The sequence below is a fragment of the Rhinoderma darwinii genome, chromosome 5 (genome assembly GCF_050947455.1).
Source record: "Rhinoderma darwinii isolate aRhiDar2 chromosome 5, aRhiDar2.hap1, whole genome shotgun sequence".
NCBI lineage: Eukaryota > Metazoa > Chordata > Amphibia > Anura > Rhinodermatidae > Rhinoderma > Rhinoderma darwinii.
This window is the reverse complement of record NC_134691.1, coordinates 92,640,841-92,666,732: the sequence shown is the minus strand read 5'-3', so window position 1 is coordinate 92,666,732 and position 25,892 is coordinate 92,640,841. Positions and strand designations below refer to the sequence as shown.

General features: G+C 42.1%; 1 protein-coding gene across 4 annotated transcripts in view; it reads left to right on the top strand.

Moving 5' to 3' along the window:
* The first annotated feature begins 3,660 nt into the window (after positions 1-3,660).
* Positions 3,661-25,892, top strand: part of SPIDR (scaffold protein involved in DNA repair) — a 551,620-nt gene continuing 529,388 nt past the window's right edge. For all 4 annotated transcript variants that reach the window (XM_075826268.1, XM_075826266.1, XM_075826267.1 and 1 more), the window contains exons 1-2: positions 3,661-3,798; positions 23,518-23,667. In XM_075826268.1, coding sequence (XP_075682383.1) covers positions 3,784-3,798; positions 23,518-23,667 — 165 coding nt within the window. In that variant the 5' untranslated portion in view covers positions 3,661-3,783. The remainder of the gene's footprint in view (positions 3,799-23,517; positions 23,668-25,892) is intronic.

Here is a 25,892-nt window from a genome sequence, read left to right as displayed (position 1 = left end):
TTTATGTGTACAGTATATGTGATGACAATATTCATGTGTACAGTATATATATATATATATATATAGCAGCATTATATTTATGTGTACAGTATATGTGATGACAATATTCATGTGTACAGTATATATATATATATATATATATATATATATAGCAGCATTATATTTATGTGTACAGTATATGTGATGACAATATTCATGTGTACAGTATATATATATAGCAGCATTACATTTATGTGTACAGTATATGTAATGACAATATTCATGTGTACAGTATATATATATAGCAGCATTACATTTATGTGTACAGTATATGTGATGACAATATTCATGTGTACAGTATATATATATATAGCAGCATTATATTTATGTGTACAGTATATGTGATGACAATATTCATGTGTACAGTATATATATATAGCAGCATTATATTTATGTGTACAGTATATGTGATGACAATATTCATGTGTACAGTATATATATATATATAGCAGCATTACATTTATGTGTACAGTATATGTGATGACAATATTCATGTGTACAGTATATATATATAGCAGCATTATATTTATGTGTACAGTATATGTGATGACAATATTCATGTGTACAGTATATATATATATATATATATAGCAGCATTATATTTATGTGTACAGTATATGTGATGACAATATTCATGTGTACAGTATATATATATATAGCAGCATTATATTTATGTGTACAGTATATGTGATGACAATATTCATGTGTACAGTATATATATATATAGCAGCATTATATTTATGTGTACAGTATATGTGATGACAATATTCATGTGTACAGTATATATATATAGCAGCATTACATTTATGTGTACAGTATATGTGATGACAATATTCATGTGTACAGTATATATATATATATAGCAGCATTATATTTATGTGTACAGTATATGTGATGACAATATTCATGTGTACAGTATATATATATAGCAGCATTATATTTATGTGTACAGTGTATGTGATGACAATATTCATGTGTACAGTATATATATATATAGCAGCATTATATTTATGTGTACAGTATATGTGATGACAATATTCATGTGTACAGTATATATATATAAATATATTTATAGCAGCATTATATTTATGTGTACAGTATATGTGATGACAATATTCATGTGTACAGTATATATATATATATATATATATATATATAGCAGCATTATATTTATGTGTACAGTATATGTGATGACAATATTCATGTGTACAGTATATATATATATATATAGCAGCATTATATTTATGTGTACAGTATATGTGATGACAATATTCATGTGTACAGTATATATATATAGCAGCATTATATTTATGTGTACAGTATATGTGATGACAATATTCATGTGCACAGTATATATATAGCAGCATTATATTTATGTGTACAGTATATGTGATGACAATATTCATGTGTACAGTATATATATATAAATATATTTATAGCAGCATTATATTTATGTGTACAGTATATGTGATGACAATATTCATGTGTACAGTATATATATATAGCAGCATTATATTTATGTGTACAGTATATGTGATGACAATATTCATGTGTACAGTATATATATATATATATATATATATATATATATAGCAGCATTATATTTATGTGTACAGTATATGTGATGACAATATTCATGTGTACAGTATATATATATATATATATATATAGCAGCATTATATTTATGTGTACAGTATATGTGATGACAATATTCATGTGTACAGTATATATATATAGCAGCATTATATTTATGTGTACAGTATATGTGATGACAATATTCATGTGTACAGTATATATATATAGCAGCATTATATTTATGTGTACAGTATATGTGATGACAATATTCATGTGTACAGTATATATATATAGCAGCATTATATTTATGTGTACAGTATATGTGATGACAATATTCATGTGTACAGTATATATATATATATAGCAGCATTATATTTATGTGTACAGTATATGTGATTACAATATTCATGTGTACAGTATATATATATAGCAGCATTACATTTATGTTTACAGTATATGTGATGACAATATTCATGTGTACAGTATATATATATATAGCAGCATTATATTTATGTGTACAGTATATGTGATGACAATATTCATGTGTACAGTATATATATATAGCAGCATTATATTTATGTGTACAGTATATGTGATGGCAATATTCATGTGTACAGTATATATATATATATATATATATATATATATAGCAGCATTAGATTTATGTGTACAGTATATGTGATGGCAATATTCATGTGTACAGTATATATATATATATATATATATATATATAGCAGCATTATATTTATGTGTACAGTATATGTGATGACAATATTCATGTGTACAGTATATATATATAGCAGCATTATATTTATGTGTACAGTATATGTGATGACAATATTCATGTGTACAGTATATATCACTGCCTTGTCAGTGTGTATAGTATATAGCGCCATTTTTAAGTATATGATGAACTTGGGCAGTAAGGATCACTAAAATATTAAAATCATACACCTAATAATTAAATAATATGTCATTTATCCTCACTGCCAAAAATGAATTCAATGAATAAATGACAGACATGTTATATATCCTGGTGGCGTACGATGTATTATATTTACTGCACACATTTCTTAGTATTTCTGCAAAATTCTATTTATCACTAAAAAATGGAAATATGATTGGAGAGTTTATTTCTGGGTATCGTCACCATCTCCAGTAGGTCCCACCGTTCCTGTATGAAAGTTGCGATCTGTGTATACAGTGATTTATGAAATATCTGAATAGCACAAAAGGAAGGCAGCATTTCCAGCAGCATCAGAAACAATGTATCATTTTTTCTTATATTTGAACAGTTTGCCAGAAACCGCGCAAACATATTTAATGGACAGTAGGTGATCCTCTGTGCTTTAAAATGCCAGGGCTGTTAAGTCACAGTCCGGTCCTGGAACACCCTAACCTCAAACAGTCGCAATCGGGGATAGACCAGAAATCCACAAACGTAAATGTGAATTATGCACACAATGGATCCGTATACAATAAATCATAAATGTCGGGAAAAACAATCTCCGTTTGACACAACAAATGGTTTATCCAGTACCGGTAATAAAATGCCAAGGTATAGCAATAGCATACATAATGTCCAACCAACTCCATGTACGCCAACGTTTGATATACTGATGTATAACCTGGAACCTGTGTTTTATACATCATTTGTGTAATATTAACACATCATTACAACAGAACATATTGGAGGAGATTCATCTATACTATTAAGGTTTTTTGGGAAACGTAACTAACAATCTGACTGTTGACATAATGAACTGCTTCACTGTTAAAAGCAAACTGAGCTCTGCTACAACAACTGCTTCACTGTTAAAAGCAAACTGAGCTCTGCTACAACAACTGCTTCACTGTTAAAAGGAAACTGAGCTCTGCTACAACGACTGCTTCACTGTTAAAAGCAAACTGAGCTCTACTACAACAACTGCTCATAAACCTGCATATTGTGGATGACTTCGTGACGTCACGCCTCACGCAGCCGCAAATCAAATTACATTCCTGCATTCCTATTGGCGCGTTTCCCAGCAGTCGAATGACCAATCATAAGTGGATATTGGATATGGGCGCCAGAGATCAAGAAGGACGGCGTTCTGAGAGTCCCCAGAGTACGGGAGGGACAAAGGGTCAAACTGATATCATAATTTCAACGCTGTTCATGTAGTCGCGATGCCACAGGGGAAGGTAACGCTTTTTGTAGTTACTTCCGCAGTCGTGTCCTGGCCGGTTACCTCTCGATATGTTGCCCTGTTACGTACGCTTTATATTGTATTCTGTTCATATCTGCCCGTAGCGGTTTTTTTGTCTAAACACTTAGGCCCCGGTGATATCCTGACAGGAACTTCTTAGTAAGTTTACAGTGAATGTCTTGGGTGTGCAGTCCACATTAGCAGTAACTGCGCTCACATTTCAGAAGTACGGATATTCTGAGGGGACAAAACAGACCTATGTGTTTCCATGGTAACAGACTTCAAAATATAGTTTGTGTAGTCATAGTCTACAGTTCTATTGCCATCCATCTGTTGCCTATTTCTTTTTACTCTGTCAAAATGTAAGTTAGTAAGAATTAGGGGACAAGTGGATGGGAATATTATTGCAAAATCACAATACACCGTTTGTTTGCAGTCTGTTACTATAGAAACGTGTCGGTCTGCATAGGAGCTGTTGACACGAAACAATATTTTGTTTTCAAGGCTGTGGAGTTGGAGTCAGTTTTGGGTGGAGTCGTAGTTAGTAGAAATTCTTCCAAATTAAAATATTAATAATGTAATAAATTCATAGTGTGTTGCAAATTTACTAAGGAATTTAGAAAAGTTATTGGACTTTAACTTGTAATGAAAGTATAAGTGAATTTGGATTTTGTTTCAACCAATATTTAATTGTTTGTAAGAAATTAACAGAATTTTTGTAAGTACAGGGTAAATAAGGGATCACACTGAGTTTTTTGCAGGCGGAAATTCTGCCTCAAAATTCCGTTTTGAAGTTTGAGGCAGATTTTCCACTGCCTGCACGCTGTCTTTCGTGGCGTTTTTCACCCGAGGCTGTTGAGCGCCGCGGGCATAAAACTCCTCCCATTGATGTCAATGGGAGGTCAGAGGCCTGAACGCCCGAAGATAGGGCATGTCCCTTCTTTCTCCCGCGAGACAGTTTTACTGCTCGCGGGAAAAAGACGCCTCCGCCTCCCATTGAAATCGATGAGAGGCATTTTCAGACGGTTTTGCGGCGCGGTTTCCGCGTCAAAAAATTCTGTGTGAACCCAGCTATGGGACAGACACCAATAGTTTTTATGTATCTATACGCTGACCTACAATATAAATATACAGCAACACTTTATATTACTGAAAATGTGTTGTTCTCTATATACATGGTGGAATTGGCTTTATTTTGCATCGTGTGTTCTGTTTTGTGGCTCACGTTGTTCAACAGTTAGGGCGGATTTACACGAGCATGTGCGTTTTTGCGCACGCAAAAAACACTGCGTTTTGCGTGCGCAAAAGGTTACTTAACAGCTCGGTGTGTCATCACAGATGGTTTTCCCGCAGCTGCCATCATTATGACACTCCGTTTGGATGTTTGTAAACAGAAAAGCACGTGGTGCTTTTCTGTTTTCAAACATAATTTTGACTGCTGTTGCGCGAATAACGCGCGTCCCACGGAAGTGCTTCCGTTTGGTGCGCGTGATTTTCACGCACCCATTGACTTCAATGGGTGCGTGATGCGCGAAAAATGCAGAAAAATAGGACCTGTCGTGAGTTTTACGCAGCGGACTCACGCTGCGCAAAAATCACGGACAGTCTGCACTGCCCCATAGACTAACATAGGTCCGTGCGACACGCGTGAAAAACACGTGGGTGGCACGGACGTATATCGCGTTCGTGTAAATCCGCCATAATGCAGATCATAGGCCTCATGCACGCGGCCATATTTCCACTCCGTTTTGTTTAAAAATCCAAGGGGCATAGGGCTTCTCTTGTACTTCCTTATGCCTCCGATTTTATACAGGTCGTGGCATGCCATATTAAATGCTGTATATGCAGAGATTTTCTCCCCTAGAAAAATGACTTTTAGGAGAGCGTAGCATAGTGCCATACAAAGGACACTTGGCGGAGCTTGTAACTCGTCACACGGAGGCCGTGTAGCTCTGTACACTACCGTAGTATGTCTTCCTGCACTTGTACCCAAAAAGCTGACAAGACAAAAAAACAACTAGTACTGTAAAAAACACACCCTCATACGGCTTAGGGGCTCTCACAATGCTGTGGCACAAAAAGCTTTTAATTCTCCGTAAAATATTTATTCGTGCCAAAGTACTAAAACATATAAAAAAAACTATACATATTTGGTAATACAATAATACTGTAAAATAATTTATGTGCGGAAACTCCGCAGCATTTACAGTCTGGTCCGGCGTCAGCACCCTACGAACCCGGGCAAGTGCCGGGGCCCACTATCCTTTGTGGGGGCCCCACTCGTCCGCCAGGTGTTGTTGCTGTTGTCGTCACAGCATCACTGTCCATATATGGACGGTGATGTCAGAGGAAGAGAAGGAGTCCCAGGCAGAGCGCTAGCGACTCTGCTCCAGGACTTCGTCTCTGGGGAAGCCCCTGACATCCCTCCTAGAGGGAACCCTAAAGGTGCTACCTACAGGGAGGGTGGCTGTGTGGCACTACCTACAGAGGGCACTAAGTTTATGGGTGTACAACCTGGGGGCCTAACTTCTATATGGGGCAATAAACAAGGCCGATCGTCTATATGGGGGCACAAAGGGACGTTTTCTGTCATTTTCCTGCCGCGTGAGCTCCCCCACAAAGGGACCTACTAAGTCTGTGTCGCCCAGGGGCCCACATAAAACTGAAGCCGGCCCTGTTTACAGTAGCAGCAAATTTAAGAAAATCTCATGTCCACGCTGCGGAAGATAAACTTTAATGAATTGACCTGCGGTGTTGAATTTACATCCGCAGCATGTCAATTTATGCCACGTTTTTGTTGTTTTTGTGTTGTGGGTTTTTCCCATTGAATTTAACCCCTTCCCGCATCTTGGCGTACATGCACGTCCAGGTGAGCAGTAACTTGGCGCACCTGAGCGTGCAGTTACGTCCGTGCTTTAACAGTTAACCGCCGCGCGGCGCTACACAGCAGCGGCGGTTAACTGTGCAGAGTGTCTGCCCTGCTCTCCCCGTTGCCGATAAGTGAACCGTTGCCGCTGAAATCGTCAATTAACCCCTTCGATGCGGCGGTCGATTGTGATCGCCGCATTGAAGAGGTTTAGAGCAGATCGGCAGTCCCCCACATGCATTTGCGGGGGCTGGCGATTCTGGTCACGGCAACCAGAGGCCAGACAATGGCCTCCGGGCTGCAATGCACGGAAGCCTATGAGGACCATCCGGAGCCTGGTTCTCATAGGCTCCCTGTCAGAGTGACTGTCACGTCACAATGACAGTTAGAACACATTACACTACGTAGGTAGTGTAATGTGTTCCAGCAGAGATCAGAGCTGCAAGTCTAAGTGTCCCCTAATGGGACAATTAAAAAAAAAAGTCAAGAAAAGATAATAAAAATGTTTTAAAAAAAAGTGTAAAAATAAAAGTTATAAGTTACATAAACAAATTGTTTTTCTTCCTATAATAAGGGCGGATTTACACGAGCGTGTGCGTTTTGCGCGCGCAAAAGGCACTTAACAGCTGCGTGTGTCAGCCGCGTATGATGCGCGGCTGCTTGATTTTTGCGCAGCCGCCATCATTATGACACTCTGTTTGTATGTTTGTAAACGGAAAAGCACGTGGTGCTTTTCTGTTTTCATTCATAGTTTTTACTGCTGTTGCTCGAACCATGTGCGTCACACGGAAGTGCTTCCGTGTGCTGCGCGTGATTTTCACGCACCCATTGACGTCAATGGATGCGTGATGCGCGAATAACGCACAAATATAGGACATGTCGTGCATTTCACGCAGCGGACATACGCTGCGTGAAAATCACGGACTGTCTGCCTGGCCCCATTGACTAACATAGGTCCAGGCGAGGCGAGTGAAAATCACGCGCGTTGCACGGACGTATATCACGTTCGTCTAAATAAGCCCTAAGTCTTTTATTATTGGAAAAATATTAACACGTTAAAAAAAAAGTACGCATATTTTTTCCGCACGGTGAACGCCGCAAAAAAAATAAGTAAAGAAACCATGCTAGAATCACTATTTTTTAGTCACCACTCCTCACAAAATATACAATGAAAAGTGATCAAAAAGTCCCATGTACCCCAAAATGGTACCAATAAAAAACTTCAACCTGTCCCGCAAAAAACAAGCCCTTACACAGCTTTTTTGACTGAAAAATAACAAAGTTATGGCTCTCAGAATACTGTGACACAAAAAATAAATTATTTTATAAATAAGTGATTTTATTGCACGAAAGCTGCAAAACATAAAAAAAAGATATATAAATGGTATCAACGTAATCGTACCGACCCGCAGAATAAAGTAAAATGGTCATTTATAGCCCACGGTGAACGGCATAGAAAAAAAAGAATAAAAAATATTGTCAGAATTGCTTGTTTATGGTCACCTTGCTTGCCAAAAAATTTAATTAAAAGTGATCAAAAAAATCGTATGTATCCCAAAATGGTACCAATGAAAACTACAGATTTGTCCCACAACAAAGAAGCCCTCACACAGCTCCAGTGAAGAAAAAATAAAGAAGTTCTGGCTCTCAGAATATGACGATGCAAAATATGCAGAGTGTTCCAAAAGCGGATAAGATCGGGCGCCATTTATCAGTGCGACATCGGCCACATATCTATAAATTATTATTTATCCCATTATTATGCCCTCTTATTTACTCCGCACAGATTACATATGCCCCCACATTATAAACTGAAATACCAGCCATACCCCAAACAGAACTAATACTAAGCAAAATCTGCGCTCCAAATGCCACTCCCTCCCTTTCTGAGCCCTACAGCGCGCCCAAACAGCAGTTTACGCCCACAGATCTTGCATCGCCATATTCGGGAGAACCCGGTTAATATTTTATGAGGTATTTTTCTTCAGTGGCACAAACTGGACACAATATATTGTGCACTAAAATGGCATATCAGTGGAAAATTTTAATTTTCAATCTGCACCATCCGCTGCACATTAACCCCTTCGCACACCACGACATAGCATGTTGTGGTGTGGGGGGTGATGTATGGAGCGGGCTCACGCGCTGAGCCCGCGCCATACGCTGCGGGTGTCAGGTGTGTATTGGAGCTGACACCCAGGACTAACGGACAGGAACAGCGGTCGCGCTGACAATATGACAATAGTATTGCAGTGTATTGTACCAGTGATCTACTGATTGCTGGTTCAAGTCCCCTAGGGGGACTAATAAAATGTGTAAAAACAAAAGTAAATCGTTATTATTAGTGAAAAAAATTAAATAAATATTTAAAGTCCCCAAAAAAAACTTTTCACATTTTTTTTCTCTAAAGTAATGTAAAAAAAATATAAAAATACACAATATTGGTATCGCTGCATCCGTAAACGTCATAACTATTACAATATTCCATTATTTAACTCTCACAGTGAACGCTGTGAAAAATAAAGAATGTAAAACTTCAAAATCGCTATTTTTTTGGTCACCTTGGCTCCACCAAAAAATGTAATAAAAAGTGCTCAAAAAGTTGTATGTACCAAAAAATGGTACCAATAAAAATTACAGCTCGTCCTGCAACAAATAAGCCCTCACACCACTCTATTGACTGAAAAATAAAAAAGTTATGGCTCTTGGAAAGCGGGGAGGAAAAAAAGAAAAAGCAAAAAATGGTTCGGAAAGGGTTAAAGAGGCTCTGTCACCACATTATGAGTGCCCTATCTCCTAGATAAGGAGATGGGCGCTATAATGTAGGTGACAGCAGTGCTTTTTATTTAAAAAAAACGATCTATTTTTACCGATTTTAGATTTATGCTAATGAGTTGCTTAATGCCCAAGTGGGCGTATTTTCACTTTAGACCAAGTGGGCGTTGTACAGGGGAGTGTATGACGCTAACCAATCAGCATCATGCACTCCTCTCCATTTACTCAGCGCATAGGGATCCTGCTAGATCCTTATGTGCTGTCTTATACTAACACATTAACAATACTGAAGTGTTTAGACAGTGAATAGACATTCCACGGGATGTCTATTCACAATCTCTGCACTTCGTTACTGTTTATATGGTAGTTACAGCAGAGGAAGCGTGATCTCGTTGTAACCTGTCATTTACAGCGAGATCTCGCGAGATTACGCTTCCTCTGCTGTAACTACCACAGAGTAACGAATACAGAGATTGTGAATAGACATCCCGTGGAATGTCTATTCACTGTCTAAACACTTCACTATTGTTAATGTGTTAGTATAAGACAGCACATAAGGATCTAGCAGAGTAAATGAATGGAGAGGAGTGCATGAGGCTAATTGGTCAGCGTCATACGCTCCCCTGTACAACGCCCACTTGGTCTAAAGTAAAAATACGCCCACTTGGGTATTAAGCAACTCATTATCATAAATCTAAAATCGCTAATAAAGTGGTAAAAATAGATAGTTTTTTTTTAAATAAAAAGCATTACAGTCACCTACATTATAGCGCCAATCTCCTTATGAGCCTCTTTAATTACTTTTCTAATGAATAAACATTTATGACCACATGTGGGGTATTGCCGTACTCGGGAGAAATTGTGTCGTTTCCCAAATGGGGTCACTTTTGGGGGGTTTCCACTGTTTTGGCCTCTCATGGGGCTTTGCAAATGCGACATGACACCCGAAAACCATTTCAGCTAAATTTGAGCTCCAAAAGCCAAATAGAGCTCCTTCCCTTCTAGGGATGCACGGTGCATCGAAACTTCAATACTGTTTCGATACTCTGCATCCATAAACGGTTCGATACCGCTATTTCCTGTATTTCGATACTGAGCTGCGCAGCCGCATAGCTTAGTATAGTAACACATGAATGTATGAGAGCGCGGCTGCAGCTGTGTAATACAGCCACAGCCCCGCTCCTAAGTCATGACATGTTTGCGGGGTCAGGATGATGTGATTCGGCCGGCGCTGCACTAATGAGCGCCAACACTGAAGACAGAACATGGCAGGTGCACTGCAAAACACCCCCATGTACTGTCCCCAGTGCCTGAACTGCCGCTCATTAGTTCAGCGCCGGCCGCACCTCCTCATGCTGACCGCGCGCTCACTTACTGTCAGGAGCGGGGCAATGACTGTATTACACAGCCGCAGCCCCGCTCTATAACGGCGGAGATGAGAGAAACCGCTCAGCTCCGCCGCTATTCTCCTGAATGCTGCGATCACAGCTGACTGCAGCATTCAGGAGAAAATGAGCAGGGGGGATGCCCCTGGATCGCGTCACAGGGAATTCCTGTGACGCGATCGAGGGCCATACCATATATGGGCAGACAACCCAGGGTCTATTGACAGACCCCAAGGCTGTCTTACCATATTTCTTGTTGTTAGGGCATATTTGGGTATGTCCTAACAACTGCCTGTGTGCTATCTGTCCACAGGTTAATGTACTGGCACATATCTGATATATGTCAGTACATTAAAGTTTAAAAATAAAGTAAAAACAAAGTAATGTCAAATTTAAAAAAAAATACACATTCACCCTTTTTACAATAAACATTAAAATAAGTCTCAATACATAAAATATTCACACATTCAGTAATGGCGCGGACAACAATGTTTTTGCATCATTTATGATGTGTACGCTGTAAAAAAATGAAATAAACACTGCTTTCTTTCACTTATTAATGTGAGGCTCTAGGTGCGATGAATTTAACCTCCATGTCCCTCACATTAATAGTAATTAACCCCATCATGTACCTCACACATTAACCCATTATGACTGAGAAACATGATGGGATTAATTACTATTAATGTGAGGCGCATTCAAAATTCATCATCACACCTCGCGCCTCACATCCGAAAACGGAAGAAATTATTATTATTTTTTATTACTGTTGGCAAAGTATGGAAATCGCAATACTAAACGAAGTATCGGTATCGAAGTCCAAATTCTGGTATCGTGACATCCCTATTCCCTTCTAAGCCCCGCTGTGGGTCCAAACAGCAGTTTATTATCACATATGGCGTAGTTCCGTAATCGGGAGAAATAGTTTTACAAATGTTGGGGTGCTTTTTCTCCTTTATTCTTTGTCAAAATTAAAAATGGCTATGTTTTTTCAGAAAAAAAGTCGATTTTTGCCTTTACAGACTAATTCCAATGAATTCAGCAAAACAACTGTGGGGTCAAAATGCTAACTTTATCCCTAAAAAAATTCCTTGAGGGGTGTAGTTTCCAAAATGGGGTCACTTTTGGGGGGGGTGGGGGGTTTCCACTATTTTGGTTCCTCCAGTGCAATGCAAACGCGACACGGCACTGAAAACTATTCCATCAGAAATCCAAAATCCAAATGGTGCTCCTTCCCTTCTGAGCCCAGCTCTGGGTCCAAACAGCAGTTTATTACCACATATGGGGTATTGCTATAATCGGAAGAAATTGCTTTACATATGTTGGGGTGTTTTTTCTCCTTTATTCCTTGTAAAATTGAAAAATGTATACGTTTTTTCCGAAAAAAGTAGATTTTCATCTTCACATACTAATTCAAATAAATTTAGCAAAAAAACTGTGGGTTCAAAATGCTAACTATACCCCTAGATAAATTCCTTGAGGGGTGTAGTTTCCAAAATGGGGTCACTTTTGGGGGGGTCTTTACTGTTTTGGCCCTATAAGACCTCCACTTTGGTGCTGTTTTTCTTCTGAGGCCGGTGTTTCAGTCTATTAGCACAGTAGGGCCACATGTGGGATATTTCTAAAAACTGCAGAACCTGGGCATTAAATATTGAGTTGCATTTCTCGGGTAAAACTTTCTGTGGTACAGAATTTTTTTTAATACAAATGAATTTTGGCAAAAAAAAAAATGAAATTTAATTCCTGTGAAACGCCTAAAGGGTTAAAATACTTTCTGAATGCTGTTTTGAATACTTTGAGGGGTGCAGTTTTCAAATGGGGTGATTTATGGGGACTTTCTAATATATAAGGCCCTCAAAGCCACTTCAGAACTGAACTGGTCCCTGAAAACATAGCCTTTTGAAATTTTCTTGAAAATATGACCAATCGATGCTAAAGTTCTAAGCCTTGTAACGTCCTAGAAAAATAAAAGAATGTTCAAAAAATGATGCAAACATAAAAGTAGACATATGGGAAATGTAAACTAGTAACTATTTTGTGTGGTATAACTATCTGTTTTACAAATAGATACATTTAAATTTACAAAAATGCACATTTTTGCAATTTTTCTCTAAATCTTGGTGTTTTTTACAAATAAATATTGAATTTATTGACCAAATTTTTTCACTAACATAAAGTACAATGTGTCACGAGAAAACAATCTCAGAATCACTTGGATATGTAAAAGCATTCTGAAGTAATTACCACATAAAGTGACACATGTCAGATTTGAAAAATCTGCTTCGTCCTGAAGGCCAAAACAGGCTCAGTCCTGAAGGGGTTAATGGGGATGCAAAACCTGCAACAGAAAGCCAAGTGTGGCGACGTTTGCGTGGGAATCGCAACGATTGCACCGCAAAATTCGCAAGTCCGTGAAAAATGTAATCATACCCAGAACGCTCTCCTCCTTCCTGTAGTCCGGCCTCCTGGGATGATGTTTCATCCCATGTGACCGCTGTGGCGTCAGCTGGCCTGCAATGTCATCGTAGGAGGCCGGACTACGCGCAGAGAGGAGGGAAGGGGTAAGTATGGACAGCGTTTTTTTTCACAGTGCTGCTTTCCACAGCGGAAATTCCGTGTGAGATTATTTTTTTTTTTTCTTGGACTGTACTGCGGGCTCCAGGTCGGATAAGCTTTGTGATTTTTACGCAGTGTATATGACCCATGGGAACTCGGCATTATACTCCCAACACTAAGACCCCCACCAGGATCCTCTCCTGACTTTGCCTTAAAAATTGCCTCAAAATTACTAAGGGGTCCTGTCAGCTGCCCAAAAAACTGCAGTGACATCAGTTAGATTGCAGGCGCCTCACAGATTCTGATGCTTTTTATTTTTTTCTTCTACCCCCCACTGTTCCTTAGATATCGGGGCCGTTCGTTTTGCAAATGAGGCCTTTGACTGTTAAGTGGGCGGTTACCACTTATCAAGTGATAGGTGTTACCCGCCCACTTAACAGTCAAAGGCCTTATTTGCATATCAGGCACCAAAACGAACGGCTCCGATATCTCAGCAACGGTGGGGGCTAGAAGAAAAAAATAAAAAAGCGTCAGAAACTTTGAGGCGCCTGCAAACTAACTGTGATGTCAGCTGCGGTTTTTTTGGCAGGTAACAGGTTCCTGTTTTTGAGGCCCAGTTCAAACTTTGCCTTTTAATGGAGGCCCCCTACCAGGAGCGTATATTAACAGAACCTTCAGCGAGCACTTTTCTCTTCTCAGGTAGGGTCTGATTATCTTTATTCCAAAAAATTTCTGGATGTGAAGGCTCGGGGAAAAGTCAGGATTTCCAAAGATGGGAATGAGGGGTTCCGGTGGAGGGCTACACATTTTGTATATTTATGTTGAATACTGGTTTTCCGGTAGACATGATTTAAAGCTACATTACTAACATTTTGTAAATTCTGTAGTCTTTGATATGCGTCTTTGTATTGGAAAGCAAACATTTTGTATTTTAAATTGTGCACCCTTATGTTAGTCATGTGGTTTCCATTCTTTGCTTGCGATTGGCCATGACTAGTTTCAAAGTCAAGTGTACACACCCACCTTCATGCTATGAATAAGGGCCATATCGGCCTGAAATGCATAAGCAGTGTATGTTTTGTTTCAGAGTTGTATTTTATGTGAAGTGACAACAAAAGCCTAACTTTGGATTTGGATACTGAAACTCTTCTTTATAAGTTACCATGAATATTGTTACTGACCACATCAAGATCCGTCTCTTCCAGGAGAAATGGTGGCAGACCACTCCTGCTGGAAAGAGAGAGTACAAAACAGCTGTCATATAATGTAGTATATGGTATATACTTTATAACAATGGTGGATCATTGGGTAAAGTGCTGCAGGGAATTTCAGACGCAAAACCGCACTAAACTGTGGTGCAGTATTTTGCCCAGAATGTCGGCTGTGGAAAACTGCAACATTTAGCTGGCATGCTAGCAGGCCGGCCTCCTAGGATTTCATCCCAGGAGACCGCTGTAGCCTATGATTGGCTGCAGCGGCGGTCAAAAGCGAAGAAACGTCATCCCAGGAGGGCGGCCTGGAGGAAAAAAACAGACTTCTGGGTAAGTAGAAGATTTTTTTTTTTCTGAGTTGCGTTTTTTGCGGTGGAATCACAGCGATTCCGCCACAATAAACTCAACAACTGGCATGGCCGGCCTTAGCTATGTTCGACCAGTGCGGTCGCACAGGGCGCCAACCGCCACACGGCAAGAGGGGCGCCAGCGGGTGTGTGTATCCCCGCGCCGTTGCAACTAGCAGCGGGGATACACACACACTGCAGGCGCCTTTCCACCCGGGTGCTTCTTCACTTAGTGGCCGTCGCTACCGCTGTAGCAGCCATAGTGGAATCCCCGGCCACACGGGGATTCCGCTCCTTCAGGGAGCTACAGTGGCGCTATCTATACTGGAAGGGGGGTGGGGATGCTATCTACAGGGGGGGAATATAGCAGAGCAGGGAGGTTTCTCCCTGCTCTGCTGTCTACTAGCACCACTGTAGCTCCCTGAAGGAGCGGAATCCTCGTGTGGCCGAGGATTCCACTCCTGGAGCGCTGCTTGATGTTTCTGTCCATATATGGAGAGTGACATCAGGGGAAACTCCTGAAGCGGAATCCCGGGTCACAGCATTGCAGACTCTATGACCGGGGATTCCACTCCAGGAGAAACCAATGACGTCATGGACACAGACGACAGGAGCTTCTCCTGGAGTGGAATCAACGGTCATAGCGTCTGCAACGCTGTGACCGGGGATTCCAATTCAGGAGTTTTCCCTGATGTCACTGTCCATATATGGACAGAGGCATCAAGCAGCGCTCCAGGAGCGGAATCCCCCGGCCACACGGGGATTCCGCTCCTTCAGGGAGCTACAGTGGCGTTATCTTTACTGGAAGGGGGGGGGGGTTGCTATCTAAAGGGGGGCTGTGGGCTGTGTGGCACTACCTACAAAGGGCAACTGTGCAGGAGCACACAAAATACCCAGCTTTCTCGGGTATCAAAAAAAAAGTGTGGAAATAAACGAAGATATAACTTTTATTTAATCTAGCTAAAAGGATTAATCCTTTACTCAGACTAAATAAAAGTTATATTTTAGTTTATTTCCACACATTTATTTGATAGCTGGGAAAGCTGGATATTTTGTGTGCTCCTGCACAGTTGTCCTTTTTTTGAATGTCTATTGCCCGCCAGCTATCGGGGTCATTTCGTAGTCCTTGCACTACCTACAAGGGGGCTGTGGGCAGTGTGGCACTACCTACCAGGGGGCTGTGGGCTGTGTGGCACTACCAACCAGGGGGCTGTGGGCTGTGTGGCACTGCCAACCAGGGGGCTGTGTGGCACTACCAACCAGGGGGATGTGGGCTGTGTGGCACTACCAACCAGGAGGCTGTGGCTCTACCAACCAGGGGGCTGTGTGGCACTACCAACCAGTGGGCTGTGTGGCACTACCAACCAGTGGGCTGTGTGGCACTACCAACCAGTGGGCTGTGTGGCACTACCAACCAGTGGGCTGTGTGGCACTACCAACCAGTGGGCTGTGTGGCACTACCAACCAGTGGGCTGTGTGGCACTACCAACCAGTGGGCTGTGTGGCACTACCAACCAGTGGGCTGTGTGGCACTACTAACCAGTGGGCTGTGTGGCACTACCAACCAGTGGACTGTGTGGCACTACCAACCAGTGGACTGTGTGGCACTACCAACCAGTGGACTGTGTGGCACTACCAACCAGTGGGCTGTGTGGTACTACCAACCAGTGGGCTGTGTGGTACTACCAACCAGGGGGCTGTGGGGCACTACCAACCAGGGGGCTGTGGGGCACTACCAACCAGGGGGCTGTGGGGCACTACCAACCAGGGGGCTGTGGGGCACTACCAACCAGGGGCTGTGTGGCACTCCCTACCAGGGGCTGTGTGGCGCTCCCTACCAGGGGCATTGCGGCGCTCCCTACAGGGGGCTGTGCGGCGCTCCCTACAGGGGGCTGTGCGGCGCTCCCTACAGGGGGCTGTGCGGCGCTCCCTACAGGGGGCTGTGCGGCGCTCCCTACAAGGGGGCTGTGCGGCGCTCCCTACAGGGGGCTGTGCGGCGCTACCTACAAGGGGGCTGTGCGGCGCTACCTACAAGGGGGCTGTGCGGCGCTACCTACAAGGGGGCTGTGCGGCGCTACCTACAAGGGGGCTGTGCGGCGCTACCTACAAGGGGGCTGTGCGGCGCTACCTACAAGGGGGCTGTGCGGCGCTACCTACAAGGGGGCTGTGCGGCGCTACCTACAAGGGGGCTGTGCGGCCCTACCTACAAGGGGGCTGTGCGGCGCTACCTACAAGGGGGCTGTGCGGCGCTACCTACAAGGGGGCTGTGCGGCGCTACCCACAAGGGGGCTGTGCGGCGCTACCCACAAGGGGGCTGTGCGGCGCTACCCACAAGGGGGCTGTCTGGCGCTACCCACAAGGGGGCTGTCTGGCGTTACCCACAAGGGGCTGTGTGGCGCTACCTACAGGGGAAATCTGTGAGTGGTGGGCTGATGGTCATTTTACTGTAAGTGGGGGGTTGATGGTCATTTTACTGTGAGTGGGGGGCTGATGGTCTTCAAGTGGTTTCCACCTCTGACCTCCAATTGTAATTAATAGGAGGCAGAAAATACCTGTGGCGCCCGTTTGAAGCTTTTTTTTCCAGTGTCTTTTGCATTCGCTTCAACAGCTTAAGAAAAAACAAAAAAAAGGTCACCCAACGCTGTCAGTTGCTGAAGGAATTTTGAGGCAGATTTTTTTTGCCTTACAAAAACATGTGTGAACATACCCTACGAGTGTAGTGCTTGTTCTTAGCCGTTTTCTGTCTTTCTCAAAACAATTTTTGGTAGGGGTCCCTGAGGAAATTTTGTTTTTCCAGTGCTGCCTCGAGTCCGAAAAGGTTGGGAAATTCTGTACTAGGCTACAGGGTCCCGTCATGGAGCAGCTCAGTTCGTCATGGGAACGGGGCCTAGGTGAGTACAATTTTTGTTTTTGTTTGGCATAATACTGTGGGCACAATTAGAGGACAAAATACTGTGTCCTTGAAGGTGTTGTAATATATTATATTATTAAATATTATTATTATACTGTATGGGGGCACTAAAGGGGCGTTATAATTTTTTTTATGGGGCATTTTTTTTTAATGATGGGGTGGGGCGCCGAAAGATCATTTCGCACAGGGCGCCATCTATCCTAGGGCCGGCCCTGACAACTGCTATTTGTTTCGGGTTTTACATTCCCATTGAATTCAATGGGGAAAACCTGCAACGAATATGCAGCGTTTACGCAAATACAATTTTAAATTCTACAAAATAAAACTCTGTACCGCATGTCGATTTCTGAGTAGTTTTTTTCGCTCACTATTTACGCAGCGTGTGGATGAGAATTGTTCTCATCCACTTTGCTGCTACTGTATTAGGCTGCGGATTTTCAGCAGCCGTTGTGGAAAATCCACAGTATTTACGCAACGTGTGAACTGACCCTAAAAACGTTTTCATTTTTATTTCCATTTAATTGCAGTCTGCAGGATATTTTTGTAGTGCGATTGATCCCCAATCTCCCCTGATGGTCTTTGGAAAAATTGTCTTGCATGAAACTGGTCCAAAAGTTTGGGGACCGCTGCTTTATAATATAGTACAGACTGTTGCAGAATGCTAAAGACCGCATACAGCAGATGAAAATAAGCGCCTTCTGTTACCACTTGAGACTTCTGGAAAGGTTGGGGCTGCTGTTCTACTGATGAAGTACCTGTTTCAGCTCCACAATTACACGACTAGTGGCCAGTGTGTATTTGCTGTGCGGCTGATGCCTCAGCAGGTGACCTTGGATAGGGTGCAGTGCCTTTTCCAGTTTGGGGAGGAATCTGCAGGATCAGATGATAAGTAGACTGATATTTCTTTACTGCCCCAGAGCTACGAAGTAGCAGGGATGGGCATTTGCATAAGTGGAGGGGCTCCAAAGGCCTCATGCACACGACCGTAGCTGTGTGCACGGCCCGTGATTGCGGCACGGACGGCCGTGGAGTGTCATCTGCGGTCCGCCTACAAATCACAGGCCGCGCACACATTGATTTCTATGAGCCTGGAACGCAAATGCGGCCCGTAATCAGACATGTCCAATCTTTTTGAGGTCCAGGCTCCCGGCTAGTGCACTGACCATGGAAACCACGGTTGTGTGCATGGACCCATAGCAATGAATGGGTCCGCAATTCACCCGCAGATTTTCGGGTGAATTGCGGATGCAAAAACACGTTCGTGTGCATGAGGCCTTAGAGTGCCCCGCTAATTGGCTGCTCACAGTAACATCTTACTAGAGAAGGACAGCACAGAAGAGCAGAGCTTTGCGTTTCCCAGTGACTGCCTTTTGTCTCATTGGCTCTGTTCATGTTCCACCAGTACACATATAGGGCTTATTCACAATTCTGTATCTACAGTCTGTGTTCGCTATGTATATTTTGCCAAAATTAAGATCCAATCGTGACGAATTAAAGGTAGGAAAACCTTCAGGCCGCCTTCACGTGTGTCGGATTTGAAACTGATTTTGTCACAGATTCAGTGCTGACAAACTGAATTCCATCCATGCTAATGGGGTTTTCTGCAACCCTGCTAACATGCAATTCCCACGTGGATTTTTTTTGTCTGCGCAGCATAAAAAAAAAATCTACAGTGGAAATAAGAAGCAAGAAACCCTGAGGATTAGCCCCATTTAATGACAATAGGACTAATCCTCATGCGAATCTGCTGCACAACCGCTGCAAATCCACTGCAGGATTCTGAGGGTCAGTCCCGGATTTCTACGGCGAAAAAACACGTTGGATTATACATTTGTGTGTCCTATAGGTTTATATGCCTATACCATGTTTGTAGGATATGTGTTCTAATGTCCTTATGTATTCTGATAGAATATGTAAAAGGTGCTGTCATCATGAATTTAAAGAAGCCCTATCTCCTACATAATGTGATCGGCCCTGTAATGTAGATAACAACACCGTTTTTTATTTTGAAAAACGATCATTTTTGAGGAAGTTATGAGCAATTTTAGATTTATGCTAATTACTTTCTTAATGCCCAACTGGGTGTTTTTTAAGTTTTGGCCAAGTGGGCGTTGTAAAGAGAAGTGTATGATGCTGACCAATCAGTGTCATACACTTCTCTCCATTCATACTCCGCACATGCTGTGCTGTCACATACACCCACATTAACTTTACCTCCAGCCAGGACGCGATGTCTATTCACAATCCTGACACTTCGGTAAAGTTTGTGTGGGACTTAATCGCTGCACCGCTTGATCTCGCGAGATCACGCTATAAATGACAGCAGTAGCGTGTTCTCGCGAGATCACGCTATGCATCGATTAAGTCCCACACAAACTTTACCGAAGTGTCGGAATTGTGAATAGTCAGAAGGTGAAGAGAAAAAATGCAGTGTAATTATGGGTATCGGTGCCAGGCTGAAGAGGATCAGGAACTCCGTTCCTGATCCTCTTCAGCCTGGCGCCGATACCCGTAATTACACTGCATTTTTTCTCTTCACCTTCTGACTCTCACCTTGTCCCAGGTATTAAGGATTTAGCACCAAGGGACTGCAGTGGGTGGCAGCCGGCGATCTACACTTCACCACCTCATAATTGTCTCGGAGGAGCGCCGCCAATCCCTCACCTTTTTGCGGAATTGTGAATAGACATCGCGTCCTGGCTGGAGGTAAAGTTAATGTGTGAGTATGTGACAGCACAGCATGATCTCGCTAGATCACGCTGTGCTGAGTATGAATGGAGAGAAGTGTATGACGCTGATTGGTCAGCGTCATACACTTCTCTTTACAATGCTCACTTGGTCAAAAGTTAAAAAACGCCCAGTTGGGCATTAAGAAAGTAATTAACATAAATCTAAAATTGCTCGTAACTTCCTCAAAAATGATCGTTTTTAAAAATAAATAAAAAGTGTTATCTACATTACAGCGCCAATCACATTATGTAGGAAATAGGGCACTTATAATCTGGTGACAGAGCCTCTTTAAATAACATCTTCAGATCCAAACCATTTTGGGATAGTTGTTACAGTTTTTGCTCCATTTGGAGCACATGTGATTCACAGATTTCCTGAAGCTGACCATAGGAGATTTAACTTGGCAGATTTCATTGGCGTACAGCCAATAATTCTTGTGATGTAATATACCCAGAATTTCTAGTGTTGTATTTGATAGTACTAAAATTCCTATTTTCAAGATTTATGTAGATTGAATGGATAGGTAGGTAATGTGTTGTTGATTTCCCAGAGGATCAATAGTCAAAGGAATACTGCATATTTGTACTTTTATATAATCAAATGACTCAACAGGAAAGTATTTACCAGCTTTTGCAATACTGATGTTATTCCGATGTTTACCCGCATGTACGTTCCTTTAATTTATGCGAAAATTTATCATACAACGTCTTTTCTAATTCTGTACATTTTTATTTACCTTCAGCGTATGCAATGTAAAATGCTCCCAATGTATATATCGAACGTATGGCACCGACATATACAACTTCTGCTATACAGTTACATACAGTGCATCGTAAATTGACTCCCAATATAATTTTAGAATCTTTTTTTATTTTTTTTCTGCAGGGTTCCCCCTGTATTCAAAAGTGTTGTCAACACTCTTTTCGGATGTGTTAGACACATTATAATGCACGCTTTCGGTGTATATGTTGGACATATTTTCTGCCATATATCCCAAACGGGGAAAAATGATCCCTCTTCACATTCCCTCACAGCTATTCAGCAGGGGAGAGTTATAGAAATAGATTACTGTGCGCTACTGTTAGATTAGTAATGCCGGGAAAGCAGCCCAATCTGTGCATGGACGTCCACCTTAGAGATGTTCCCTTGGTGGACGTAAGCAGTGACAACAGATACAAACTGTAAGTCTGCCACGTACATTGCACTATCTTTTGACACACGCCTTTTCAGTAAATAGATATCACACTAGCAGCTGCTGTGTATGATAGGCCCCATGCACACGAACGTGCTTTTGCGGCCGCAATTCCCCCGAAAATCCACAGGAGAATTGCGGCCCCATTAATTTCTATGGGGCCATGCACACGACCGTAGTTTTTACGGTCCGTGCATGGCCCGGGAGACAGCACCGCAGAAAGAACGAACATGTCTTATTACGGCCGTCTTCTGTGGTCCGGGCTCATTGAAAATAATCGCCGCGGCCATGTGCATGTCCCGCGATTTGCGGGCGGCTCGCGGCTGACAGTCCGCTGCCGGCCGACCCGAAAATCACGGCCGTGCGCATGGCTACGGTCGTGTGCATGAGGACTAAGCTGCAAGACGGCAGTGTTATGATCTCATGTCTGAAGTTGTTTATCATGGACATATTCAAGTCAATGTGGCAAGAGAGTCGAATAGGGATCTATAGACCCCATAGATAGCAAGTTTGTCCCTTTTGGCATCCACCAGGGTGACATATGTCTGTACACTTGCAGCCTGTTGCACTTTTCTGTACAATAAGCCACTGCAATTAAATGATTATTATTATTTTTTTGCAAGGTGGCCTATGGATGACGTATGCTACTGCACACGTTGGGCTTTACTTTCATGGGAATATGCCGGGAGATTTTCCCAGTGTAACCTTAAATATGGTGTAAATACACCCTTGATGCTATCGATAAGGCTACCAACATTGTGCAGCCTAGCTTTTACAGAAAGATTAGAATCCCTGTTCTGCATTATATAAAGTTCATAAACGCTTTAGATTTTGGTAACATTGTATTTTTACAGTATTTGAACTTTCAGATGTCCACATGTTTCTGATGCTCTTTTATTTCATAGTTTATAGAAACTTGAGAAAAAGAGTCCAGAAATATCAAGTATTAAGAAAATACAAAATCTTTATAGATCAAAAACATGAGAATCTAAAACAAGTTATTTACTGGATCAAAAATGAATGTACATTAAATAAGAATTAAGTACAGGCAATATATGACGTGAAAAAATCACTCATTTATTGTATCCCATCTTAGGGATATACTCATATAGGTCGGTATATGTCAGGACAGAAAAAAGAAAAGAGAGAGTGGAGAGCTAAGAGTAGCGATTTATCATCTAGTGAACGCAAACAGTATAATAGCTATTTGTAGGACCTGACAAGACCGCTGTCCTATGCTTACCCATGTTCAGTAACGTAGTAATATGACCCAGTGGATAAACCCCTTGAAGAAGCTACACGCGAAACGCGCATCGGGGCGCCACTTTATCCACTGGGTCATATTACTACGCTACTGAACATGGGTAAGCATAATGAACATTGGTGACTTTTAGCCACTTGAGGGAAAAAAAATGGCAGCGGGTGAAATAAATTGCGAAAACCACAGCAAGCAAGAGCAGGCTGGTCAAAATCTGCCTCAAAATTCCTGGAGTCAATTTTTTTTACTGCCTGCAAAATACTCAGTGTAAACTAGGCCATATCTTGCCACAGCATGTTTTATTTAAACAAAATAAAAAAATAAAAGCTGCGAGAAATGAAAATCCGATGAAAAACGCTGCAATCTGATGGCACATGGTCCCTTCTGTTATATGACAATAATGATTATTATCAGCTTTTATGTTCTGTAACGTCCAGTCGACAGTATATGCTACAAAACTAAAAACTGATATTTCTCTTGTAGGGGAAACGAACTTCAGATAAGATACATGCGATACATGAGTTAGATCATGGTGGCAAAAAATCCTCAACAAAGTCTAACTTGATGCCACAGTCACTCAGTAGAGCATGGAAGCAATGTGGTGAAGGATTTGATGGATGCCAGGCTGAAAAGGTAAGTTTTATTTTTGTTCATAAATAATGTGATCCTTTATGTCTGCAATAATGTCGGTACCCAGATGTGTGTGTGTGTGTGTGTGTGTGTGTGTGTATACACTTTACACATACATTTTTATTTGATATAGTTAGGACCTGACTGCATCACCCAACAAGCGTGTGGACACATTGCTATCTGCAGACAGGAAAAGAGATTATTTGCACTGTAATGGTGGTCTGCAGTCCAGGAAGAAATCACTGGGATTTCCTATACAGTAGAGAGCACCTAGGTTTGCTGAAACCCAAGGATCCCCATGCTACAGTGCCTCCCTCTATCAGTTGACCTGGATGCTCTGATATTCAACTTTGTTATATAACATGTATTTTTTTTATATTGTGCTAGCATATTCCACATCTCTGTACACAGATTATAATAACTCACATTAGTCGCAGTCCGTGGTTTTATTTTAAAATAACAAACTAAAAGTAAAAAAATACAATTGTCTATAAATTTATTACAAAATGAACAAGTTTTATTACGTCAGTAAAATAAAGATTTCATAAAGTTTTTACTATAGATGCAAACTTTAACCCCTTCCCGACCGCCCCCTGTCTTTTGATTGCGGGCGGTTCAGGTCCAGAATTTACAGCGATGACTTTTGGTGTCGTTGAAAAAAAGGCTATTGGGTGCTGCAGAGAGCGCTCATTCTCTACGCAGAAGCTGTGACTAACCGCTCCTGTACTTAGAGAATCCTAGCGAGTACAGCTGGCATCCGATAAAAATCAGACTCCAGCAGTTTACCGATTTGATTGCCGCAGCCCGTGACCACGGCATAATCCAAGGGGACATCGCTCTTTGATCGCATTACTGGAAATCCAGTGATGCGATCGGATCAGAGACTGAGGGAATCCTCTGCAGTCAGCCCTGGGGACCAAGAGAGGAACCCAGGGCTGTCTGTTCTGTAAGCCTGCTGTTAGGGCACACTGTGTGTTGTGACAAAATGTAATGTATTCGCATACAGGAGTATGCAAATACACTATAATCTTAAAATAAAGTTACTAAAAAGTTATCCCCTCACGAGATTAAAAAAAAAAATCATAGTTTGGTATAAAACATATTTTACGGCCCATACATTACATAAAAGCAAAAAACCTACACATATTAGGTATCTTCAAGACCGTAATAAACTGAAGAATTACTTTTATAGTTTGTTTAGCGTGAAACGTGAACTGTATAAAAAAACAAAGCCAAAGTAGCTTTTTTTTCTATGTTCACGCCGCAAAAATAAATACATAAATTACACTATTTGTACCCCCAAATTATGCAAAAAAATTGCAATTTCTCCTGCATAAAACAAGGCCTCCTATAGCCACGTCAATGAAAAAATAAAGTTATGGCTGCTGAAAGGCAAAAACGAAAAAATGTAGCTAATCCTTAAAGGGGTTTTCCCACAAAACACATGTATCCCCTATCCACCAAAAGTCCCCCGACGTGCTCCATGAGAAGCATGGGACTTCCGGGGTCTGCGTCCAGCAGCTCCATAGAAATGAATGGAGCACTTGTGCGCACGCGTGACCGGCGCTCCGCTCATGTCTATGGAGCTGCCAGACGCGCAAGCTGGACACGCAAGCCGGACAAAGACCCCGGAAGTCCCAAGCTCCTCATGGAGCATGTCGAGGGACTTTCGGTCCCCCGTTCTCCTGATCACTGGGGGGTCCCAGCGGTCGGACCCCCAGTGATCACACATGTGTCCCCTATCCTGTGGATAGGGGATACATGTGTTTTGTCGGACAACCCCCTTTAATGCCGCTTCAGACCTGGTCATTAAGGGGTTTTAGGCCACTTAAGGAAATTTTAGAGCACTTCATGCTTCCCTCTGCTGACAAGCTTTATGGAGATGCTGATGTCATTTTTCAGCAGGACTTGGCACCTGCCCACACTGCCAAAAGTACCAATGCCTGGTTTCATAACCACAGTATCACCGTGCTTGATTGGCCAGCAAACTCGCCTGACCTAAACCCCATAGAGAATCTATGGGGTATTGTCAAGAGGAAGATGAAACCCCAGACCCAACAATGCAGACAAGCTGAAGGCCGCTATAAAAGCAACCGCGGCTTCCATAACACCTCAGCAGTGCCAAAGGCTGATCGCGTCCATGCCACGCCGCATTGATGCAGTAATTCATGCAAAAGGAGCCCCGACCAAGTATTGGGGCATATACTGTACATACTTTTCAGTAGGCC